We start from the raw sequence: 25,112 nt of genomic DNA on the forward strand, positions 1-25,112 counted from the left end.
CAGAATTTCAGCAGAGCACTGTACTGAAGTTTGATAAGTGTTCAGTCAAATATAAAAGACCAGAGCTTGAATAAAATAAGTGAGAAATTCTATACATGCCTAACATTTGAGAATTTAGAATGTTTTCATGGGACTGGGCTTAATCATTTTCACTTCATTGGTTAAGCCCATGACACTCATTTTCTAATATGTGAGTTAATGCAGGGTTTTTAAAGGGTGCAAAACCGACAATGCTACAAATGGAAAGATTTTACTCCAGAAACAGGCACAGCACAACATATTGCTAATGTGCCTCCACCCCAGTTATAGCAATCATTTCTAGTGTGACAGTACGTCAGACTTCAAGACTATTTAGTCACTAACTACCACCAAGTGTCCCAGTTTGTTTCAGTTATGTGGACCACATTCGTATTAGTGAGCTAGAGCTGTATGCCTCTACATCGTGTTTCTCATCACTACTCCAAGAGTAGTTTGCCTAAGACTTAGGGTAATTTTGTGAGGGAGGTTGCTTTAACTAAACAACACCTTTCTAATTATCACTCACTTCTCTAGAAAATTTTAAATAAAAGTTTATTAGAGAAATTACTTTGAACAAAAAAAAGGCAACAATATTTGTTTTGTCATTTAAAAAAGTAACATTGTTTTCTTCATGCCCTTTTAGGTGAATTGAAGTAATGCTACAGAAAGATATTTCTTTTCACTGCCTTTCTGCGATGCATTCTAGCATGGATTAAGTCATGTCTGCATCACTAGAATAAATTATGAACAGTCCTTTTCCATGCTCCTCTCCAGAAAGTGCTGCATATTAACAGAAAATGTTGCACAAAAAACATTTCTATTCATTCTGCAGTATTGGAACCAGTATCTAGAAAAGAAAGAGAAAGTATATAAATAAATACAGATAAAACATTGCAAAGTTGAGTATGAGTTAACAAAAAATTAACATTCTCTATGTTGGTAAATGTTTCCCTGCCGACCTCAAAATACAACGATTTAGTGTCTGTATTATAAAAGCTGAAACAGCGCCACTCCTGTATAATTTTGTTTCCATATGTATCCTCCTTCATTGCCAGGAAGAAAGCGTGGCGTAATTGTGTTATTTTACTTGGTTAGCAGTAATGAAAACTTTGAACACAAAAATTCTCTGTCCCCATACAGTCCCCATTTTTAAAAATTGAAGTAAGTTTGCTCTAAATTAGAGTAATACACTTAAACACTTGATTCCAGCCAGCTCACAAGATATGCTCTTGGGGCATGCAAGTGCTAGAAGGCCATGTAGTCTGTTCAAGAGATAGGACCTCAGATGTCTGATAAGTGACAACGTACAGGCTTTTGTCGAGTCTGGGCAATGGTGCATTTAACATAGATTTAAAATATCATATAGACGTAAGAGTTCTTTCTAAAGCTGAATTACTTAAACACGCAAGCAACAGTGCATTCTGTAAGAGAGAGGCAGCCGGCTGACTGCTACTATTTCTTATATTTGCTACTATTACCTCTCTCTTGTTCCTGGTGCCATGGGACAAATGAGTAATCTAGTTATTGACTACAAGACAAGATAACAATGGATAGGAGAGTCCTTATTTTAAGAAGCTAACTACTTGCTGAAAAATACTAAAGATATTGTCAGCAACTTTATGGTACTGTGGTCTTCAAATCCGGTACTTATACTGTGATATTATAAATGGAAATTATTCAGACATGGAAAATTAGCTTTTCCTTTAACTGCTACAATAAATACATCTTAAGAAATAAACAGGTGAATCAAGGTGACATGCATGCCCAACATTAAAGACAAGGTACATGTATGGAATGACTTATCAATTGTTGAGAATCCGTCAGTCTAAAAACATCACTACAATCATGCCAAGGCCAGAAAGCCCTAAAGCATTAGTTCCATGCACCAAGACTTTTTTTAAAAGATGTACTATAAAGGGTTTTCTGTCCTCACTTCCTCCTTTTAATGTATTAAGAAAGGAATCTTAAGCAACTGAAATCCATCAGCTAGAAACTATAAAAGGTTATTCTTTGGTAAAGCATTTCAATAGAACATTTGGCTAAACAAGCCAGACAAGTAGAGAGAACGTATAAGCTAATGACCTTCCATGGACAGTACATATGTGGCAGTCAAGTCATGGAGTGCAAATTACAGGACTTGGTCTGTAATATTAAAAAGACAACATTTCTCAAACCCTGGGATCCCTCAGTCTCTTAAGAACGGAACCGATGTTTCAAAGGCTTCCAGCAATGCCCTTATTAGTTACTTATTGCTACTGAACAAACAGTAGCACTTTTCATCCTTTGGATTAGACCTTTGCTTCAATATTTCTGCATGTGTGCAGGAGAGTTGTGCACTCCTGTTTTAGTCTGAGTTATGTAGGATGTAAACAGAGGTAGAAGATAGCTCCAATCACAGACTATTTAAGAACTCTGGCTGCACAAAGTGTATTTCATAATATCATTCAAGTCTTATCTCTGTTAACCTAATATTTATACTATGGTTCAGTACTATACTTACTTTTTCCGTCACATGCAACAATTTTCACTTTATCCACTTTCACGAGTTCCGTTACCTCTCGAAATTCAACATCATTCAGTACAAAAGTCCACACATTATCACAGAATCTGTATGTATTCAGAGAGCCCTTTAAAAGAAAGATGTAACATAAAAAACTATTTTCAAAAGATCTCCAGTACAGTAACAGGAATAAAGTTATTCTTGTAGCTATAGCTAAAAAATTCTTAACCTTTGAAAAATTGTCATCTTGTCTGCTTCCAAAAATAGTTAAAAAGTTTACTGATAGTCGTTAATTTAAAGTCGGTGCTTTTGTAGTTATAACCAGACTGGATGTGCTTCTGTTATTAAGCTATGAGCCAGAACATGCAAGCTTATAAAATCTGAGGAAAACACAGATTTAAGCAAATCTGAGGAAAACTGTGTAGTTTGAGTGCCCCCAAGTGGTAGAAATCCTCAGGTTCATACAAGAGCATTATGCAAGTAAGGAAGAATATCATACAAAACAGCCAACCTTCTGAAACGGTTATGAGTTTTCCAAAGTACATGAAGAATTAGGTCACAGGCTTCATCAGCAAGATTTATGTAAAGAGGAGATTATGGGTCATTTATAAGCCTTTCACTTATTGATTCCTTCAAACAGGATAAAAGTTCTGTGTGATAAAAACAATCACAATATTCTCCTGTTGGCTTTCTGAATACCACAGTAGTATAAGTTAGTGGTTTCTACCAGGGGTACACGTATCCCTGGGGGTACGCAGAGGTCTTCCAGGGGGGTACAATAACTCATCTAGATATTTGCCTAGTTTTACAACAGGCTTCATAAAAAGCACTAGCGAAGTCAGTACAAACTAAAATTTCATACAATTACTTGTTTCTACTGCGCTATATACTATACACTGAAATGTAAATCAATTGGAATATAAATATTGTACTTATTTTAGAATTATATGGTAAAAATGAGAAAGTAAGCAATTTTTCAGTAATTGTGTGCTGTGATCGTTTTGTATTTTTGTGTCTGATTTTGTAAGCAAGTAGTTTTTAAGTGAGGTACGCAAGACAAATCAGACTCTTGAAAGGGGAACAGTAGTCTGGAAAGGTTGAGCGCCACTGGTAAAAAGCGTTAACACTGATAGGATGAACGATGGGAGGGAGGGAAATCATACAGAGAAGTAGAGCTACATGACCCGAGATGGAGATTGATGATTATTTTTGTTTTCTGAATAAATGACAGGGGTTTGTTACTTTTTTGTACATTCCTATATATTTTATATCATTTACTAAGTCAAAAAACACATAATTTACAGCTCATCTCAGATGATTTTTACTTGAGGCAACTTGCTGATTTAGACCCAGTGTGTGAAAGATTTTTATTTTCATTCTTCATTTAAAACACATGCTATCCACGTGTTAATTCAACCAGTGTTTCTGGATTTAAATTTATGATGCTGGACCTTCTCTGAAAATCAAATTCAGACTGACATTTGAGAAATTGTTTCACTTCTAAAGTCTATTTCAGTAAATATGAACATTTTTTTGCTCCAGAGTATTCAAAACAGAAGGAGAATGAATATCAAAAATATCTCAAAGGCAGAATATGAAAACTAGGAAGTTTTATTAATTTGGCAGACGACAGAAAATTTGTACTATGAGTTTAACATGACCTAATCAAAATGATAAAGTACAGTGGTTGGATAGCTTATGAGTTTAGAGTTTTCTGCACTTAAGAGAGCAGGAGTCATGTTATAGTATTATCAGACATTAACTGTTACCCTTGGAATAAGGCTGGAGGCACAGGGGCTTGTTGGTAATCGGACTCCGCAGGGGGGTCCAGGTAAAGGTGGTTGGGGCTGGGGGTGGGGGGGTAGAGACGCATTTCTGGGTGTGACAGAGCTCAGCAGGGGAGTCTGGGTGTCAGGGGCTTAATGGGGGATTCAGATGTTGGAGGAATGGGGCTCAGTGGGGTGGGGATCCGGGTTGCTCATCGGGATGGTCCAAGTGCAGGGGGAGTGGGGCGGGGATTCAGGTGCAGCTAGTTGGGGCTCAGTGGTATAGGGGTGCAGGTGGCTCGTTGGGGTGGTCCAGGTGCAGGGAGAGTGGGGCTTATCGGGGGAGGGGGTCTCAGTGTAGGGGGATAAGGCTTGGCAGGAGGGTCTTGGGGAGAAATCTGGGGGTAGGTCTGACCCGGCCCTGATGTCATGCAGGTGAAGAGGAAGTACTGTCCTCCCCAGTACTGTCCACACTGATTTACCTTTCTGCCAGCTGCCCTGGGCACCCAAAACGTACTGCTGGGAAGGGTCACATGCTCGCTTCCCTGTCAGAAAGACATTTTCTGCAGGGAAGCAAAGAAATCTGCGGGGGGGGGGGGGGGGGGGGGGGGGGGGGAGATAAAAGAGAAGGGTAAATTCTGCGTATGTACAGAATTCCCCCAGGAGTAGCATATGCTGCTGCTGCTAACTGGTTTTCCCAGGCAACAGGAGAGTGAAATATTCTTGCAAATTTCACTGCTGAAACACCAGGCTATTCTGGTATTCACTGAATCACTCATGGTTAATGAACTACTTTATTTCACCTCATTTCTGTGCATTGTGTCCAAGGAAGTTACAAACTGCCTGCCTCCCAAATACTGACCTCAACCAGAAATGAAAATGCCCACAACAGAAACCCAAAATCTCTATTTGGCATTCATAAGTCAGACCTTGCAGCTGAATTCCGTACCATTACAGGGAACATTAGCTAATTGTTCAAGCCATATGTGCAAAACAATTAAATTAAGCAAGAAGGGATGCATGGAAGAAAGTGACTGAGCACTCCTCTCGGAAGTGTTTAAATGATTAAAATTTTATGCAGTCACCTATCCTATTATGCATATTTTCCTAGCTATTTTTGCCTCTGACTGCAGTTTTACACTAGTGATTTAGGAAGAATGAATTCTCTTTAGAGCATTTTGGAATACCAGCAACTAATTTCATGTAGAGTTGGCAGGATCTTACTTTCCACTACCTTTCTTCTAAATCCCTGTCAACTTTCCGGCTGCTGTATTTCTTGGAAGATTCCATGGCAGAATTGTGACAACTACAGGAAACTCAAACAGCCTGCAGGCAGGTAGGCAATCTATATGACCACGGTAAACAAGCAGGAATCTAGTTCAACCTGCTACAGATAGCACATGTGGAGTAACACAACAGTATTATTTTTAGAAATAAAGTGGACCCTTAAAAGACTTGTTTCCATCCATAGCAGACAGAGATAACCAGCCTTATAGTTCCCAATGCAGTGTCTGAACACTGATAGAGAGCACCAGTTAGATGGGGACTTTAGTATTTAGTGCACTTACCCTGAAATTGACTCTGTTCCTGACCCGTTGTGCCAATGCTGAATTTATAGCCTTGTCAAACTGAAGTAGCACTTGAAGGGCAAGTTGAGGGGTGATCTGCTGAGACTATGGTTTAAAAAAAAAAAAAAAAAAAAAAAAAAAAAAAGGACTTTATAACTGACTCAAAAATGCATGAAAATGGATTATCAGCGCAAAGCTTTCATGTAACAAGCCTCAAGATGTAGACTAGTTTTTCCAGTAGCTTTATTGGAAATATATATTTATGACTTTATATTTAATGACAGGTTTCAGAGTAGCAGCCGTGTTAGTCTGTATCCGCAAAAAGAACAGGAGTACTTGTGGCACCTTAGAGACTAACAACAATAATAATAATAATAATAAATAATTTGTTAGTCTCTAAGGTGCCACAAGTACTCCTGTTCTTTTTATATTTAATGAAGAAAATGGAGTAAGGTGAAATTTCTTAGTTTTTGTAACTTTGTGGGGGAGACAAATGTGACCAACATGCAGAGAGAATTTTCCAGAAAACATGCAGTAATTCACACATTTGAATTGTCTTTGCATCCATGGCCTGCAACCTCCTCTACAGACATACAAGACTAGGGATTAACATTGGATTTCAACACATCAAAATTGTCAGTTCACCTGGACCAGGGGTGGGCAAACTACAGCCCGCGGGCCGGATCTGACCCCTCAGGGCTTTGGATCCAGCCCATGGGATTGCCACCCCCGTGGCACGGCAGGTCCTGCACCACTCCCAGAAGCGGACGGCACCACGTCCCTTCAGCTGCCAGAGAGCTCCACGCGCTGCCCTTGCCTGTGGGTACCTCCCCCAAAGTTCCCATTGGCTGGGAACGGGGAAACATGACCAATGGGAGATTCGGGAGAGGTACCCACAGGCAAGGGCAGCGCGTAGAGCCCTCGGCCCCCTCTCCCCCAGGAGCTGGGGGGGACGTGGTGCCAGCTGCTTCCCAGAACGGTGGTGGGGCCGGGGCCGGGGATGGGGCAGGCAGGCAGCCTGCCCTGGCCCCAGTGCGCGCCACTGCTACCCCGGAGCTGCTCCAGGTAAGCAGGGCCGGGCCAGAGTCTTCACCCCGAACCCCTCCTGCACCCACAACCCAACCCCCTGCCTTGAGCCCCCCGCTGCACCCTCGCACCCCCTGCCCTGAGCCCCCTCCCACACTCTGTGCCCCTCCCTGCACTACTGCCGAGCCCCCTCCCGCATCCCAATCCCTCCTGCACCCCAACCCCCTTCCCTGAGCCCCCTCATATACCCCTCCTCTGCCCCCAACCCCTTGCCCTAAGCCCCTTCCTGCACACTGCACCCCCCCCACACACACACCCTGAACTCCCTCTCGCGCTCCAGCCCTATATTCATGGCCCTGCATGCAATTTCCCCACCCCGATGTGGCACTTGGGCCAAAAAGTTTGCCAACCCCTTCTCTGTACCCAGGATCTCTTGATTAGTGACTCATCAAGCCAAACTTGACAGAGACAACGTCAGCCTGCGGCACAGTCCAAAGTTACTTGGCAAAATCAATTGCAACTACTGGAAATCTGAGATTTGATGAGACAGATGAGTCTCAGAGTCCAATAATTAAAATGCAAAAAGAAGGAAAAAAAAGAGGTTTTTGGTAGTTAGCTGGCACTCATGAGGAAGCCTAAAAAAGGCATCCTGAAATTGTTTATCACCCCAACTAGGTTTCATACTCTTTATATGACAGTTATTAACAAAGGTTTCTTTACTTAGGGAAAAGGAACAAGTTGGCTATTTTAGAGGTTTTTGTTACGTCAAAGATACTGGGAAAACCACCTGTGCTAAGTATCCATTATGGATGACTGGAATAGCAACATCAAATAGATAGTTTCAGGTTGTAGGTCACACGTTCATTTACTAGGATACACAAAAGTTGGTCACTTCATCTGCATAAGATGCTTTTCTTCAACCCAAGTACTCAAGTGAGAAACTTGCGTTCATATTTCAATGAAATGCTAAATGGCAGTTTTAATTTTTATTTTTAACTTCATATGACAGTTTGATTTTTCAAGTTATCAACTACAGAGAAATGAGTAACATACCTGCATTTGAAACTCAGTGCTTTTAGTACTTAACACTGTCTAGCTGAGTAGTTTGGAAATTTAGTTAAACTATTAGCTCACTGCTCAATCACACTTCACATTAAGCTACTTGTCTCCCACCTGTATGAGCTCATCCAAGCTCTCCTGAAGGCTGTTGCCCAATGTGGTGTTTCTATACAGTTGATACGCCATGGTTTATAAAGACCAGAGAAGTGTTACTGATCATCCACAGCTATGAAACAGCCAATACGACTCACACTTTCATTGAAGGCCTAGAAAATCCAATACGACAATTACTGAACTATGTAGAGGAATTCTGAACAGAAAAATAATCAAAAGCAGCAACATAGAGGAAAAAATGACCAGACAATTAATACCAAGCAGAATGCCTTTGATGTCAAATTGGATATAGCTTAATTCTTTGCTATTTAAAAAATATTAGCTGTAAGTTGTCAAACTTTGCATTACATGATGGAAGAAAAAACAATATGACTGAACAGACAAATAAGGAATTTAATGCTACTCTATATCTTCTTTTCACAATGTTTTTCAATATTATTAATTCTTACTTTGGGTAAGTACGCCTCTACCCCAATATAACGCGACCCGATATAACACGAATTCGAATATAATGTGGTAAAGCAGTGCTCCGGGGAGGGGCAGGGGCTGTGCATTCCGGTGGATCAAAGCAAGTTCGATATAATGCGGTTTCACCTATAACGCAGTAAGATTTTTTGGCTCCCAAGGACAGCGTTATATCGAGGTAGAGGTGTATTTAATTATATTTCACCAGTTCCTTTCTGCAGATTTTTTCCAATACCTGTTTGCTCAAATATACAATTCTCACCACCACCTTCAAATTTTCAACAGAACCGATATGGCTGATTTAACATAACAAAAGTTTTTGAGCACCTTGCCTCAACCATGATCACCAGCCCAGCTCTGAGAAAAACGTACGAGTTACCTACAAAAGATATCAAGATGCTGCTTTTTTATTTTAAGAAATACTTTATTTGCTTACTGTTGGAATTAATGATGGATATTTTTAATACAGACAACTTTACTCAAAACAAACAAACAAATTGTCTTACAGAATCGGTGAACAGCATCAGACAGACTGAAATCTTATACCCATTACCCATGAAAAGAGTACTGGCCTGGACCAGATTCTTCAGAGGAAAATTTAGCACCCCAATACCAACCATGACAGTCAAAATTCAAAATAGCAAATAGGTAGCTGTTGGGTTACGTTCATCCCATTTTTTAGCCTTATAAACAATATAAAGAGCTAGTCTTAACAGCATTAACGTAGGTTACAAAGGTAACAACAAGCACTTGCTACAACCTTAACATATCCTGTATATTTTGTTTCTCTCATTAGGCAAAGCTCAGTGCCCAGCACACAGGACACTGCACAGGACAAAAGGGACTAATGTCAAGGGATTGTTGCGGTGTTGGAGGCACATTCCTTCCTCTTCACAAGAATCACAGAACTTAGGTCATCAAACCGTGGGGCTAGAAGGGGCTTTGAGAGGTCAGATAATGCAGCCCCTATGTTGAGGCAGGACCAAGTAAACCTAGCCCATCCTGACAAGTGTTTGTCCAACCTGTTCCCCGATGATGGGGATTCCAGAACCTCCCTTGGAAGCCTGCTCCAGACCTTAAATCAGAGGCGCGCAAACTACGGCCCGCGGGACCATCCTGCCCGCCCCCCGAGCTCCTGGCCCAGGAGGCTAGGCCCCAGACCCTCCCCTGCTGTCCCCCCTCCTCTGCAGCCTCAGCTAGCTCGCTCACTCCGCAGCCGGTGCAATGCTCTGGGTGGCGGGACTGTGAGCTGCTGGGGCAGCGCATCTGCAGAGCCTGGCCTGACCTGGTGCTCTGTGCTGTGTGGTGGTGGCGTGGTGCGACTCCAGCTGGCCAGTGCGGCTGTAGCGCCTGGAGCCACTAGTGCTCAAGGCAGTGCAGTAAGGGGGCAGGGAGCGGGGGGGTGGGGGTGGCGGGGGCTGGATAAAGGGCAGGGAAGTTTGGGATGGTGGTTGGGGTCGAGGCAGGGAACATGAGGTTGAATGGGGGCAGGGGTCCTGGGGGGGGCAGTCAGGAAGGAGGAGGGGTTGGATGGGGTGGCAGGGAGCAGAGGTTCCAGGGGCAGTTGGATGGGGCAAGGGTCCCGGGAGGGCCATCAGGAACGGGAGGAGGGGTTAGATTGGGTGGCAGTGGCTCAGGGGCGGTCAGGGGACGGGGGTGTGTGGATGGGGCAGGAGTTCCAGGATGGGGGCAGGGGGGCAGATAGGAGATGGTGGCCGGGCTATGACCCCTTCCTCTAACCGGCCCTCCATATAATTTACAAAACCTGATGCGGCCCTCAGGCCAAAAAATTTGCCCCTCTCTACTTAAATACTCTTACCGTGAGAAAGCTTTCCCCTAATATTTAACATAAGTCTCCCTTGCTCCCGATTGAGCCCGTTACTTCTTGTCCCACTTTCAGCCGACATGGAGAAGAACTGACCCCATCCTAACATACCTGAAGACTATGAGCCCCCTCGCCTCCCACTGAGACGTCTCTTCCCAAGCCTGGGCAACCTGTCCCGAGACCACATCTGTAAAGCTCTTCTCATTCCCCTTGCTCTCCCCTGGACTCCGGCTTGGCCACAAGCCCAGGGCCCCGCCCGGACCCGGGACAGGGCTGCTCGCGCCCAGGGGACGAGACTCGGCACCGCAGGCCCCCGCCGCCCGCGGAGGACTCAGCAGCTGGCGGCGGGGCTCTGCCAAGCCCCACCTCAGAGACCCGCCCCTTCGCCGCTTCCTGCCCGGCGGCGGGACGCACCTGCTGGGGGTGAATCCCTCCCAGGGCGGCGGCTCCCGGCCTCTCCCGCTCTAACCGTCCGCAACAGCTGAAAGACCTCACACTCTAACCCGGAAACAGAGGAAGTGAACCGGAACCGGAAGCTTGAGAAAGCCGCCGGTCACACGGCCCTAGCAGCCTTTTCCGGAGGCCGCGGCTTGCTGGGGATGGGTCACGCGGCCGTCGCCTTGCGGCGCAGGGAGGGTCCTAGCAGGCGGGGCGGAGCTCGGCCTAAGCCCCAGCGCAGAGGGACGTGCGTGATCCCGAGCCCGGCCCAGGGGTTACCGAGCGAAGGGTCAGCCTGAGTCTGCGGGCAGGGCCGGTTCCTTTCCCAGGGGACCCGCGGGCAGGGGGAAGAGGCACAACCGGCCGGGCTGCGCCGCCTGTGACATCCAGCGCCCCCGTTATCTCGTGCCCGCCCCTGCAGGGCGGTGGGGGCGCAGCGCTCCTCCTGGGGGGCCTGCTGGACTAGTGGGAGGGGGCGGGCCGGGGCCCAGCCCAGGGAAGGAGGGAGCGGGGGAAGTAGAACCCGGTTGAAGTTCGCAGGCAAAGAACTGACTGTGCGGCGGCGAACTGTAAATGCTGGTACCGGGCTTTTGCCCTCCTTCTGCCAGCTGCCCGCTTTCCAACTTGAACAGGGTAAAAGTGAGCCTTGAAATTTAGCGGGGGGAGGAGAAGAAGGGAGGAACATAGCCCCATAAGCGCAAGAGCTTATCAGACAGACCTGGCCTCTAAAAACAAGTAATAGAGAAGGTGGCCCATGATAGGCCCAGGACCATAGGAGACTTTATGACATGATATTTTACACTATATTTTCACTGGCACAGTATCACTAAAACTGAAGGTGTCTCCGCCCCACTCAAGCTGAAGGGTTACTGTTCTATAAGCTTTGCAAAACTGAATACCATGGGGGAGGGGGGGAGGGAAGATTTGGAAGTGCAGCTGAAAGATGGAGAAGCCACTTGAATAAATACATGTATGCACATTTTCTTTCAATATGATCAATACAGGGGCTTTCTTGTAAGAAGGCTCAGAGTTCTGCACTTCCCCTGTCCCTGCTAATAATCTCTGTAGTGCATGGTCCTGTCAGTGAGCACCAGTGCACTTTATCATCACTGTGCAATCAGACATTTATATTTGTCCCTCACAATGTATTCATGATAACCAGTTCTCACACTCACACTAAAGTGCACTAACAGGATATTCTAGCCTGATTAAGACTGTTGCAGATTTAAAACGTGCTCATTTCATTTTAGCTAGTAAAAATTTCAGTGATAAAAAGGAATCAACTTAAGGTTAAATATTTTTGACAATGGCAAGCTTTTGCTCTAGGCTTACCCGCTCTTCAGTTAGTCTAAAATGCTGCCAAAAATGCATACTTTGCCTTGCCTGCTACTGCCTCCAACTCTACAACAAAGTCAAGCTCCTTGTCTGGCCTTTAAGGCCCTGCACAGCTTTGCTCCTGTATCCTTACACCACTTTTGCTTTGCCCAAGACCTGAAACTACCCAAATTCTTAGTTTTATTTCCCTCTTCAAGCCTCTTTTGATATAACTGTAAGCAACCCATTCCATCATATTTCTATCCCTTTCCTCCAAATACCTTTTGAAAAAACAAAAAACAAAACACACTTCTCCCAAAAAGGCCAGGCTGAAAATCCTCAAATTATAATCTGATTACAGTGATACTAACAAGATGTCTTCAAAACATTAAAAAGCAGCCCAAGTGAATGTTGATCTCCACCCTCTATACATTGGCTTTAGATCAGGGATACTCAGACCTCAGTGGATCAGGGATACTCAGACCTCAAATTAGCAACTAACATTTCCCAAAAGAGCCACAGTAGTGTGAATTAGTTTTCATTTACTGTACATTCACATTTAAATAGTATGATGGGAAAATATGTAGGGTGTGTGTGTGTGTACACACACACACACACACACACACACACCCTCCCCCAAAATGACTGACTAAGTATTTTATCAAATACAATTGGTTACTGTAGTAAAAGTATCCTGATTGTTTAAATTACACAATATTTTGCTATCACGTGCTGCAGAGCTGCACAAGACAAACTGAAGAGCTACTTGCAGCTCGGGAGCCTCAGTCTCTGAATCACTGCTTTAGATAGCGGCTTTTGGTGTAGGGACTTTTGCTTTGCAGACAGATGTGAAAACACCAGGCTAACACTGTTTGTTGTTATTCAATCAGGAGCTTAAATCAGGAGAACTTTTAGACAAGTATTTTTCAAAAAAGTATTTATTGAATTTTCCACATTTAACCTGTTATTTTAGCCAATTAAAAATACAAGACTCACATTGTTTCCAACAAGTGCTAGGTGACATGTTCAGAAATACAAGTATTTCTCACATTACTCCATGACAATGACAACTTGTAAAGTTAAAGAAAATAGGGAAGAACATTGCTTCATTTGAAAAGGAAGGAGCTTAGTAAATTCTTCAGAGGTAGGTGAAAAGAGTAATTTCAACTGGTTTGAGGAAAGTAAAGGGGCAGAAGAGAAATAGTACAGTTACTTCTGTGAGGAGCAGTGGTGGTCATTTAAGACTTGTACTCCTGATGAAGGTGTTGCCTTTGTAACTAATTCAGAATCTAGAAAGTTAGGATTAAATATTAGGGACTCGGTACTTCAGGCAATGTTACAGCATCTGAGCAATGCATAAACTTTCAACTGTCAGATGCTTTCCACATATGGTTTTTGGAGAGGTGAACGTTATTTAATGATTATATTGCAGTAGTGCCCAGAGGCTCCAATGAATACCCCCATTTTACTAAGCATTGTACAGACACATGGTCCCTGCCCTGAAAAGCATAAAGGCTCAGATGTACCAGATGTTCTGTCCTTTAACAAAATGGATCTCAATGTGAAATGACGCCACACTTCAAAACATATCTAACGTTCAGACCAGTTTAACCCCACTTCTTGGGCTTCTTCATTCAAAAAGGTGCTTTAGAATACAGTAGAAGCTCCTCAGTCATTCCCTTCCCCAATTACCCGCAGAACAGCATTGGCTGAAACATCAAAATTTCTTCTATGAATGCTTACTCTGGATATTTATCCAAAATTTTATGGAAAATAAAGGCCAACCATACAGTATGTAATGGTAAGGCTGTCTGACAAGACAACATTAATGCTGTCTTAGTGCACACTAATAGTTTCAGTACTGAATAATCAGGATGCCTCATAATACTGGTACAAAAACCCGTTAGTACTCTAACTGAATTGTGAGATTTTGAAGTAGAGTTTTATTTCATTGGAGTGGAAGCTATTCCCTTTTTGGCCATAATGCGGTCTCTCAACAATGAGAGAAAAGGAAGCAACTTGACAGAGTATATACTACAAAATACTACACACTATTTTCTAGGTGCAATTTCTAGAGCTGTGCTAATTAATTTTTCAGCTCACTGGTAGTTCTGAAAAAAATTCTGGGTGGAACAAAATATTTCCTGCAATTCAACCCAATTTTTTTTCTTTTGATTTTGAGTTAAGGTTGTTCTTTTTTAAATAAACTTGAAGGAAATTTCAGAACAGTTTTTAGTAAAAAAAAAAAAAAAAGTTTCATTTAGAAAAACCAAACACCACATTGGCTTCCAGATTTTTTTTGTTTTGTTTTTGTTTCCTAGCCAAAGCACTTTGTTGAATTCAACTCAAATTTGCAAAATGTGTTGACCCAAAATTTTGCTCAGCTTTAGCAAGTGTATTGCTGTTTGATTATGTTGTACTGAGGATTCATGTCAATGGAAACCTTTTAGCACAATCTAGAATTCTTAAGTTTTAAAAAGGGGCAAAATTCCTATCTTGTTATTCATGCTGAGAGAAATTCATCCTTAAATTTGAGTGCTCCTCTGAGGAAAATAGGTTCAGTATCTTCTAAAAACTGTGATATAACAGATGGAAGCATAGTTCTTCAGAAAGCTCCTAGGATCTATTGATAGAACTAAAAACCTCCAGAGAATGACTTGCATCCACATGGATAATTCAGTACTAGAGTTCTCATTGGAACTTTATAAAACATACTAGCTGCCACCTGCTTATTGGCCACCTCTCTAAAGGAGATCAGGAAGTCATATACTTTTAATCTTCAAAGCATTTTACAAATAATAATTCGTGTTTCTGACAGACTGCAGTTAAGCCATTTTCTAACAGCAGAATATAAATGCTGAGGTTCCATCCACAAGGAATGTAGAGATGTTAATCTGAAATTGAAAAAAAGTTATATTTTTGAACAAGAATCTGCTGTTGTGACTTCATAAAGCGTAAATTGACCCGGTTTAAGTCACTTCTCTCCCTGCCCCTTTTGCTTCCTAGAAATTGTATTTAAATCTCTTATGCTATTTCACACTAGAGAATTTTCCAGCAAATTGGAGATTAACTGGCCAAAACATTTGGCAAATGAGAGCTTTTATACTTTGTGGAGGTAGTTTTTTGGATAATTATCGAAAAAAGTCTCTATTAATTCCAAATCTGTCTTACTCACCTAGTCTTAATGAAAACTAAACCTTTACAAAGTTTAAAAAGTCTAAAGCAAAAAATTTCAAAAATTGTCAACGCATCACTAATCTTATAAAGTCTGTGATGCTCAGTCGGCACAGATGGTTTGCTGACATTTGTTCAACCGCAGCAAACAAGGGACAGTGATTTATTAATTTACTGTCTAGAATGTAGTCTGCAATAGATAATGCCACAGAAAATACCATGTCTTTCCCTTGATCGCTGAAAACAAAGGCAAGTCACAGACCAGAAAATCTATCAAGAAGGGGTTTAAGGCTGTGAATACAAGTTACCTATAGTGTTACTTTAAAAATTTTGTAAGTGTTTGGAAGCCAGTAAATTCCAGATTTAAAAAGGAACATTTTAAAAACCCTGGTGCTTCCTGATTGGGGTTTCAAATTGACTAAACTTTGGCTGTCGGTGCTAACTCAGTGTAGCCAACATCTTTACACCTAGCCATCATGCAATGTTACTACTGTACTTCCAATAGAATATCAGCTACAAACCCTTGCTTACCATACTGGGTAAATTTTTCAGAAGGGCCCAGGAGCCAAAAGCCCATTGATTTTTAACAACACTCAAACTCCTACATTCTTAAGTCACTTTTGAAAATTTTACCTATTGTAAACACAGATCTACAACATCTTGTATCCTTCACCATGGGCCATCAGCTCAAATAAGATCATCTCCGCTTCAACCATATTGGCAGCAAAATAAAGTTGCTGACATTTTACTACCACATGCTTTGTATTCCAGAAACTTACTGAGCAGGTCAGCCCAAGTTATATAATTATTGCAATGCCTCTTTCTTTGCCTCTTGACAGAGCTCAGAAACCGCACCATAGAAAGTAAAATTCACATTACTAGACAACACAAAGCCAAGTCTCCTGTCAGTATAGATTGACATCTGCCTGCCGTTATTGATGCTGCTGTCTCAGCATTTTGTTGATACTTCAGACTGATCCAGCTGCTGGGAAATTAGTTAAGACTAGTATTTACAGCTTACCACTGAAATGCATCATCAAGTTTGTTTATTTGTTTGTTTGATTTCAAGTACTGATTGGCAAAGTCTTAGGATTTTAAAAGAAATTTGCCAATTTAACAGAAGTTCTTCCTTTGAAACTGCCTTTGTGTTCCAATGGTGAGCTGCATTTTCTCTACATCAAACAATCATAATGGTAGCTTTAGAGCACTTACTATGTGATGTGATTTTTTTTTCTAATAGTTAGCTGTTTGTAGATGTAGCCTTTGGAATCTCATTGCAATACAGCAGGATTTGGTTTTGAGTATAATACCCATTTACAATGTTTGAGAAAGTCCCAGACTACATTTAAAATAGCTTTTTAAAAATTTGCACATGAATACTTCACCATTAAAAATGCGGGGTGGGTGGGGAGGGGAGGGAGAGAGAGAGAGAGAGAGACTGACAAACCAGGAGGGAAGTCTCCCCACAGCAATTGCCAACTTGGTTCCCAAGCTGTGTTGCTTTAGAAGGCAGTAGGATTATGAAAATGAACACTTCTATTTATACACAAACTTATAGAGAGATAGCAAGTGACTATGGATCAGTGTGTGTATACATTTTACAGTAAATATTAATGCAACATTAAGATTGAGAATCAAGGACTCATTCGTCAGGTAATGCAGAGCTGAAGTTGAACATTCAACCTTGTTAAGTACCTCATGCAGCTATAATTGAAGTCTAAAATGTAGCCTTCAGAGAAGCGTGTTTATTATCCTTCACTAGTGCCTGGTGCATGAAGTTTAACAAGCAGCATATTTTAAAAAATCTGTATCTAGTTTTTGCTTCCCGTTTTTTGCTGGGATTCTCAGAGAAGTCCCAGATTGGGAATGCTAAATCCTTAGTGTGTTGGGGTGAGGGAGGTCTGAGCCTTAACAAAAGGCACTAGAGTTCAATTGAGGAGAAAATTTTATATGGGTTGCATAGAACTCGTTTTTCAACACCTAATCACGTTTTACTTCCTTTGCATCTCTGCTATCATAAACCAATGAATGCTCCAGTTTAGAGAATCGTCAGAAAAATAGCATAGACAAAACTTGATTTTTTTAAATGTGAAAAAAACAAGCAGGAAAAAAAGACTCAGACTTCCTTTAATCATACAATAAAGCAGCAGAAAGGTACAAACCTTCCCACCCTTTGGAAGTCGCCTTTAAAATTACTGAACATTTGGTCAAGTACAAAATACAGTATAAACTAGGTTTTCTACACAACATATGAATTGTTTGAACTGCTGTTTAAGATTCTTGGCTTGCAACTTTTGTAGGCGGTAAAAGGAAAGGAGAAGCAAGTGTGGGGTTAAAGGAAGCAATGAGGAACATGGAGAAGGAATGTATATAGCCAGTCAAAATTCTACCAATGTTTTCCCATTTGAAACATCTTTAGCTATTGTGTTCTCCACTACATACAACAATTGACATCTTTCAATAATCTGAGAGATTGATTTAACTGTCACACTATATCAATGCAAGTCAACTGTCAGACCCTACTTCTAGGAGAACTGCTTTTGGTAGAAGTCACCTTTATCTGAAGAAAAAATTTGAAGGGTGATGGTGACCCCTTCTTATTCTACAGGCTTTTAGAGACCTAAATCTATTAAGCTTTAAGGCCCGAAAAATGAAATAAAAGATTTCCAGATTTGCATGCATGCACACACCTTGCACTTGGTCAGTCTTGGAATTTTATTTGCCAGGCTAGGGAAGGTTTCAGCCAATAAGCTGGAGTTGATATAACTTGATATATAGAACAAGGACTGGAAGTGATAACACCTAGCACTTATGTAGCGGTTTTCATTTGTAGATCTCAAAATGCTTTACAAAAAAAGGTGAGTATCATATCCATTTTACCAGTGGGGAAATGGAGGTATAAGGCGATGAAGTGACTTGCTCAAGGTTGTCCATCAGGCCCTAGCTCCAAAAGAAAGTATCTTCATATAGGTTCTTTGCTTTCAGACCAAAATAGAAGCCTTACAAAAATGCATACAGGGAAACTTCAAAATAAGGTTGCCTATTTAGGCAGAAGACAGCATATTAATCTGCATAAACTGCTGATGGAGACAGATGCTGACCTAACCAAAATATGTATGCCTTGAGACGGATTCCCCTGAAGCATGTGTGTTAACCAGATCTTTGTTAAGTTCAGATGCAGACTACTGGCCTGATCTGGCATCAGAATTAGCTAGTATTGCACCTATGCATAGTTGCTTAGAGACAGCGAGGAGTCTGCAATGATCCAAAGGTTAATAAGTCCTGGTTGTATGATTAGCCTATGAGTGTTATACTTAACTGATGAATAACCATCCAGTTGAAACCTACCTTACTTTTGTAAGTATACCGGATTTATTTTGATTGTGTGTAAGAACTGTGATACTACTACTAAACAATATATTCTTGGAAATAGAAGTGTGGAATAATATCAGATGGGGATTTCTGATTTTATGATTAAGACAAAAGTAGTGAGCACTGCAGTAAAAACAGAAGTGAAAATATTTAATGCTTGTTTCAATGTCACTTAAATGTTTAACTTCTGAGTGGATTTATTTGCACACACCAATAGGCAAAATAGGCATGACTGACATTTTCATTACATGATTCACCCAGAACATAGTATAATTTAGCTATGCTAACAGAACCTACGAAAGTCAATTTATGTGCCCAAGAACACCAAGTGAAAACTTGTGGATACATCTTGAATAACCACAGCAAAAAACAAAAACAAAACAGACTCATTACATTCTTTAAAGTGAATTTAGTGCTTATGAGAAGTGCCAGATAGCACTGGAAATGGAAGATCTCCATCTACAAAGTAAAGGCAGTGCAAGATTTTCCACACCTCCTCTCCAGGGTACTTCAATCTTGACCTGAATGGATAACTTTTATGGTTGAAAGGACAGTTCAGCTCCATGCCCATGCAATTCTTTGTGTGTCTGCTGAGACTGAACAGAGTTTCAGTTAGTGCCAACTGACACTCATCCAAGAGTAACAGGACTGAGCTCATTTCACACTGATCACTGACTAGACAGCTTTTATCTACTAAACACCTGAGCAGAATTTAAACTAGTGACCTAATGGTGAAAAGCTCATTATGCTATTAGTCATTTGAACTATTTAGTCCCCAATATGGCTTAACTAGGCTAAAAGGTGGTAGCCAATAAGCTGAAATTCACAGAGCTACAAATCTGTATTTTGAAGAAAACCAAAGACAAACCAAAGCTCAAGATCATTCTGGCAGTGTAAGTGAGTTCTACTTGTATTAGACACAGGAACAAAAATGATTATCTTCACATTCATGAGACAACTGCACTAAGTGAACACCGGCATCTAAAAATTGTTAGGTTTCTAAATCATTCAGGAAATGTATTAGCTATTTACAGCAAAAAACATTCATCATGCACTTTACAAAACAATGACAGCACTCATTTATGGCCTTGTCTACTTGCAAAAGAATTCATTCTGCAGGCAAACATTATAAAATATTGCTCAAAGAGTCATAAAAATATATTATCTCTTTCCTTTAACATTTAGGTATATAAATATTTTACTGAAGAACATGCATCATTTAGAGAATTGCAAGAATGCCTCCTATAAACATATGGTTCTTTGACATTTAACAATATAAAATGATTACATGGTAAAGTAGCTATTAAAGTCAAGAATTAAACCCAAATTTGCAAACCAATACTGTAGAGAACAGTCCCTTGTGTACAAGTCCAGAGATATATCAAGGCACCTTTTATAACAGGTTACATAATAAAGGCTAATGAATGCATTGTAAACGCAAAAAAACAAAAAACCCCAGATCATTCCACCTGCAGAGTCTTCCATCTTGTCTGGACTCCAAACTTACTGTTCACTTTTCTGTTCTTGTTTCCCCATCAAGTTCTTGGTCAATTCTGTTTAATAAAAAAAATGTTAGAATATAAATTACAATTTCAGTAGTCTTACTTTCTATATTAGGCAAAAAAGCTGATCTTAATAGGAGAATTGAAGTTTTTATATAGAAAAGGTTTTTAGTAAATATCATTCAACTGTTAAAAAAAATCAGTGAAGTAGGTTCAGTTACAGCAAAATGGTAAAGATCCACCTTGTTATTGTCCCTAAAATTATAGATTTTAAAAACGGATCAAGAAGTGTTTTCAAGCAACAATAGATATGGTATTTGGAAGAAAAGTATTAGGAAAATGAAATATCAAATTTGGCCATGTTGCATGTTCATTTATTAATAAAGTGACTAGGATGTAAGCCTCTAAGACATGCAATAAAATGAAAGACAGTTTTAAGACCAGAATGCAGTTTATATTGGAGAACATGAGCTTATCAAAACCGTAAACTATGGGTTTAGTGTGGTCTTTTTTTTAAGAACAGCTTTATTAAATATTAAGCTGAAAGAACAGTGTGGTTGTGCCAACACTGTTTCCTTTACTACCTACATTTTTAAAGTTTCACAGAATTGTTTTCTAAACAATTAGTACAAATAACGTGCATTGTATTGATCCCTGCTATTTTGAAATAAGTTGTATTCAATTAGTTACTATATATAGTTAGATTTATTAAAAATATGGAATGCATTCTTTGTATTTAGTCTGTGTGTATGCAGGATATCAGACAGCACTTTAGAGGCACTCGGGTAAACATGTGCGCTATTCAACTAGGATGCAGTGTGGTCTAGCGCACTGAACATGGTACTGTTTAGACCTGGATTCTATTTCTGGCTCTGAGCACTGACTCTTTGGGGAAGTCATTTAATCTCCATTCCTCTTAGCTTTCTCTCTGCAAGATGAGGATAATGATTGGTTATGGGGTCGGGTTTTTTTTTTCTCTCTCTCTAGGGGAGGAAGACTCTAGGCCCACTATGCATCCTCTTGCTTAATCAACTGGTGAGTGAAGGAATCTACATCAACAATTTCTGCATAAATTTAAGTTTTCTTTTAGTGAAGTTTCTGGCTCTTATGGCTGCTAGGAGAACCTCTGACGTGTGAACTGACATGTGCTGTCCTGCTGAGTGTGCAGCCAGCTTCAGTCCACTGTTTCTCATGACATTCCCAAAAAGCGGAATGAGGTTAACAAGACTCAGGTAAGTTTCTGCCTACAGGATTCTGAACAGCAGTTGTGAAACTGACAAGAACACTGCCAGTTTCACTATGTTGCAGCTAGGGAAAAATATGAACAAACAGTGAAAGTACTTACAGGAAAGGGACTAAAAAAGGCTTGGGAAAGGAGTAGAGTACCAAACACCCTTCTTACTCTCCATCAGCCAAGAGGCTCTGAAGTTGGAGGATGAGAAAAAGCTCCTTCCAAACAGCTAGAAAGGGACAACAGTTTTTAAATCCATCAGCCAGAGACCCACAAAAGAGAACAAGGTGCTGTCCTTGCTTCTGAATCCCAGTGCCCTCTCTGTTTCCAACAACTGGGGCAGAGTTACTGGCTTCTCACCAGGCCATTGTCCACTGACACATCTGGTGTGTGTGGGCATTCATCTTTCATGCTACCTAAGCCTAGTTCACTTAGTTCTCTGGCTAGTAAATACCTAATAAGTTTTTCAAGCCCAGACAAAGCTTTCCTTTGAGCTTTATGGATTAAAAGTGCCATGTAAGCACTAAATGCTTCAATTACAATTATGACAGGCAGAATTAAAGTCAGATACTATGATCAGATATATCCAAAAACTAAATTGGAAGGGAAAAATATTTGGGTTTGTGACAGTATTTATGAGTGCATTTTACCAACATTCCTGGCTAGTCGTTTTAGAGGAACCTACCAATGGATTTAGAATTCTAGACCCAAATACTGCAGACACTTACATGCTTAACTTTACATATCAGCAGTCAATTCTTCAGTGAGACCACTTCTGTACATCAAGTTATTTTTTTGCAGGACTGCAATCCAATCTGTAGTACCCTGGAGTGTAGCCAATTCTGGGACTCAAATTGTTAACCAGGCAAAATTTATCAGGATGTTGACAAACGACAAACAGGGAATAGGTTATAGCCAACTTTGTGTTTCAAATACTCAAATTAATATTTGTGTGCAGAAAGATGGTCACCTAACACTTCTGAGAGATTTGTATTTTTCATCTCTGCACACTTCTAGCTACATCAGGGATCGACAACCTTTGGCACGTGGCCCGTAAGGGTAAGCGCTGGCATGTTGGGCTGGTTTGTTTACCTGCCGCATCCGCAAGTTTGGCTGCAGTTCGCCGTCCCAGGCCAATGGGGGCTGCATGAAGGGCGGCCAGCACATCCCTCGGCCTGCGCCACTTCCCGCAGCCCCCATTGGCCTGGAGCAGCAAACTGCAGTCATTGGGAGCAGCGATCCGCCGAACCTGCAGACGCTGCAGGTAAACAAACTGTTTCAGCCCGCCAGGGGTTTTCCCTCACGGGCCGCATGCCAAAGGTTGCCAATCCCTGAGCTACATAGTACCAAAGACATTGTTGCAATGGAAGTTTCCAAAAAAAGCACCTCTCCAAAGTTCATTTACATATACTAAACTGCATTCTAAAATAAACCAACAAAGGACATGGTGAACATAATGCATTGCCTAAAACACCCAGTGACTTCATTTAAGACTACGACTGTACTTTTGTCATCGAATAACTCTTCTGGCTTAATCTAATGGCTCAACGGCTTTAAATTTTACTTAAAGCAATTACTTTTTCACAAGGGCTTTTACTGTACATGCTTACTGCATACAGCATAATCTGATGAGAGGGGGGGAAAAGGAGTCCTCTCTCTCTTGGCCATTTGCTCTTTGGCTTTTGCTTCAAATAAATGGTTTAATTGGCTAAGACTGTTCTCTGATGTTGATCTAGTCTTTGGTGAATGCAGTAAAAAAGGATCCACAGCTCCAATACTATGGTAGTAATACCCGCAATAGCTGAGGCGGCCATATTTTCATGCATTTAATATGTTATTGTTTGGGCTGAATATTCTGCACCAAAAGGGATTTTTTGGGAGGGGGCGGTGGGGGAGAGGACGACTTTGATTTGGCTGTTTCAGATAGTACATAAAACACCGAAATCTGAAGGAATAGGGCTTAGAAACTGCACAGCTGTATCTGAAAGGGTTGCTCTTTACTTGCACAGTATGTTACTCTGCAACACTTCTCAATCCAGTAGCAGAGTAGAGCATGTATTTATGTGATCTCTGATTGTTTCTTTTAAAAGCGAGTTAAGTAATTCCCAAAGGAAATGATGTACATCAAATGTAACAGGATACTGGCAACTTTAAACCAAAAGAATCCACAATGATATCTGAAGAATTTTTAATTACTGTTATTGCAGTTAACTACCATGATTATGATAACATACTATGGAAGGAAAAGCATTTCTGTTGTCAAATACACAAAGTAAACACTATCTAGTTAGTTCCATTTTTACTCCATTTATAATCAGATTTTCACACAGCAACGTAAAAGAAACATTTGGAAAAAAGTGATTGTAGGTGGAATATTGAGGGGAGGGACTCCGAGTATGTTGAACCTGAGACCTGAAATTTAAAGTGGATATCCCTTTTAAGGGCTCAATTCTATACCCACTGCAGTCCATGGCAACCCTTCCCGTGGAGTAGAACTGGGTCTATAGACAGTCAAAATACCAGACATTAACAAGGTGAAGCAAGTTAGAGTTGCTGTGAGAGCTGTAACTGAATTTTCTGTAGTTGGTACCTTTATAATCTCAGCTATAATATTGCAGAATTAAAGTTTACAGTTTTTCATACAGACTGACAGTTTTATGCTTTTCCACTAGCTTTTTGCTTTGTTTTTTTATGAAACCTAGTAAAATCCATAGGGAAAAGTTATTTCTGACAGATTTACTTCTTAATACCTTTTGTCTTTTCCATCTTCCTACTTACAACATGTTTACAGAAAGTGACTTGTCCCTAAACAGTTTATGGTTATGCACATAGCAGCAGGAGCGCTCAGAATAAAAGTTTAAAGTTAGAAGCAGAGTGTTTTAGTGAGGTTATTGGTAGACATATTGAATCGTGATTACTCATTTGTTTTAAGTATTTTTATCAGATGCAAGAATTGCTTGAATTGTTAGCAGGCCACTTAAGTTTCAGCATACAGAAAACCCAATATTAATTAGCACGGAATCTAGGCACTGCAAATACAAACAGCACTGAGTAAAAATATAAACTAATTTAGGGCCTGTGCAAGTTAGACATCTTGAAAATAATTGAAATTAGTGAATACTGAATAAAGCAAGATAGAAATTCTAATCCTGAAATTTGTAAGAAGTTGTTTTGCAAGTAACTTCTACAATTGTAGCAGTTTGGCATCTAGAAATTAACTAAGCATTCAAACAAACAGTTACCTATTCTTAACAATAACAAATTTAGTTTGTTGAAACAGGTTCAAATATGCATATTACTTTTTGCCTTTTTGAAGATGCAGCTCAAAGTCAATACATCCCCTTAATAAAAGCATCTCTGAAGTGACAAAATATTGACAGATTACAAACCCATCCATGGTTTACACTTCTATGTGGAGCTCTCTTACAAGTTATATTTACCGTAACTACTTCAAAACTCAAGCTTAGTCATTAGTGCGTGTTTATATTTACAAATGCTTGTTCGTGTCTGCAAGCCAACCAATCGGGAAAGAGTTAGTTTGTGCAGTACAAGTGGTCTTGTCTAGATGCATCCCTAAGTAAGGTGTGCATATATACCTTTTGTGTTTCTTTCTAAACTTTTCTTCTTCATACCTTAGTGGGGAAAAGTTTGATTTCAGTAAGTACAAGATATGAAGGCCAACCAAACTCAAAACAACAAGTGTTAAATGTTCTTCATGGAAACACAATATCAAGTCTTAA

The 25,112-nt window shown here is 40.7% G+C and overlaps 2 protein-coding genes across 15 annotated transcripts in view; both read right to left on the reverse strand.

Annotated features, from left to right (window-relative positions):
* Positions 1–553: 553 nt before the first annotated feature.
* Positions 554–10,894, reverse strand: GTF2A2 (general transcription factor IIA subunit 2). Of its 2 annotated transcripts, none has more exons than XM_005285012.4 (5): positions 10,756–10,894; positions 8,052–8,203; positions 5,853–5,957; positions 2,519–2,645; positions 554–865 (listed from the first exon to the last, which is right to left on the reverse strand). In XM_005285012.4, the coding sequence occupies exons 2-5, from the start codon at positions 8,121–8,123 to the stop codon at positions 840–842; spliced, it is 330 nt and encodes a 109-aa protein (XP_005285069.1). In that variant the 5' UTR covers positions 8,124–8,203; positions 10,756–10,894; the 3' UTR covers positions 554–839. The 2 variants fall into 2 exon arrangements, with proteins under 2 accessions (XP_005285069.1, XP_023957612.1); XM_024101844.3 differs by having other exon boundaries at positions 10,453–10,824.
* Positions 10,895–17,376: 6,482 nt separating this feature from the next.
* BNIP2 (BCL2 interacting protein 2) overlaps positions 17,377–25,112 on the reverse strand; it is a 31,467-nt gene continuing 23,731 nt past the window's right edge. For 7 of the 13 annotated variants that reach the window (XM_065559520.1, XM_065559522.1, XM_065559521.1 and 4 more), the window contains one exon: positions 17,377–20,192. In XM_065559520.1, the coding sequence (XP_065415592.1) occupies positions 20,150–20,192 (43 nt within the window). In that variant the 3' untranslated portion in view covers positions 17,377–20,149. Of the gene's footprint in view, positions 20,193–24,968; positions 25,005–25,112 lie in introns of all 13 variants that reach the window. The other 6 variants (XM_008164082.4, XM_065559523.1, XM_065559517.1 and 3 more) reach the window with 2 other exon arrangements.

This window comes from Chrysemys picta, chromosome 10, assembly GCF_011386835.1.
Source record: "Chrysemys picta bellii isolate R12L10 chromosome 10, ASM1138683v2, whole genome shotgun sequence".
NCBI lineage: Eukaryota > Metazoa > Chordata > Testudines > Emydidae > Chrysemys > Chrysemys picta.

Bases quoted from the DNA above. Each gene is read 5' to 3' on its own strand.
- GTF2A2 (XM_005285012.4), bottom strand. From the start codon at position 8,123: ATGGCGTATCAACTGTATAGAAACACCACATTGGGCAACAGCCTTCAG. The intron at 2,646-5,852 runs GTAAGTGCACTA...TTTCTTTTAAAG, and splicing joins GGAACAGAGTCAATTTCAGG to GGCTCTCTGAATACATACAG. The intron at 866-2,518 runs GTAAGTATAGTA...TTTCTTTTCTAG, and splicing joins TGTTGCATGTGACGGAAAAA to ATACTGGTTCCAATACTGCA.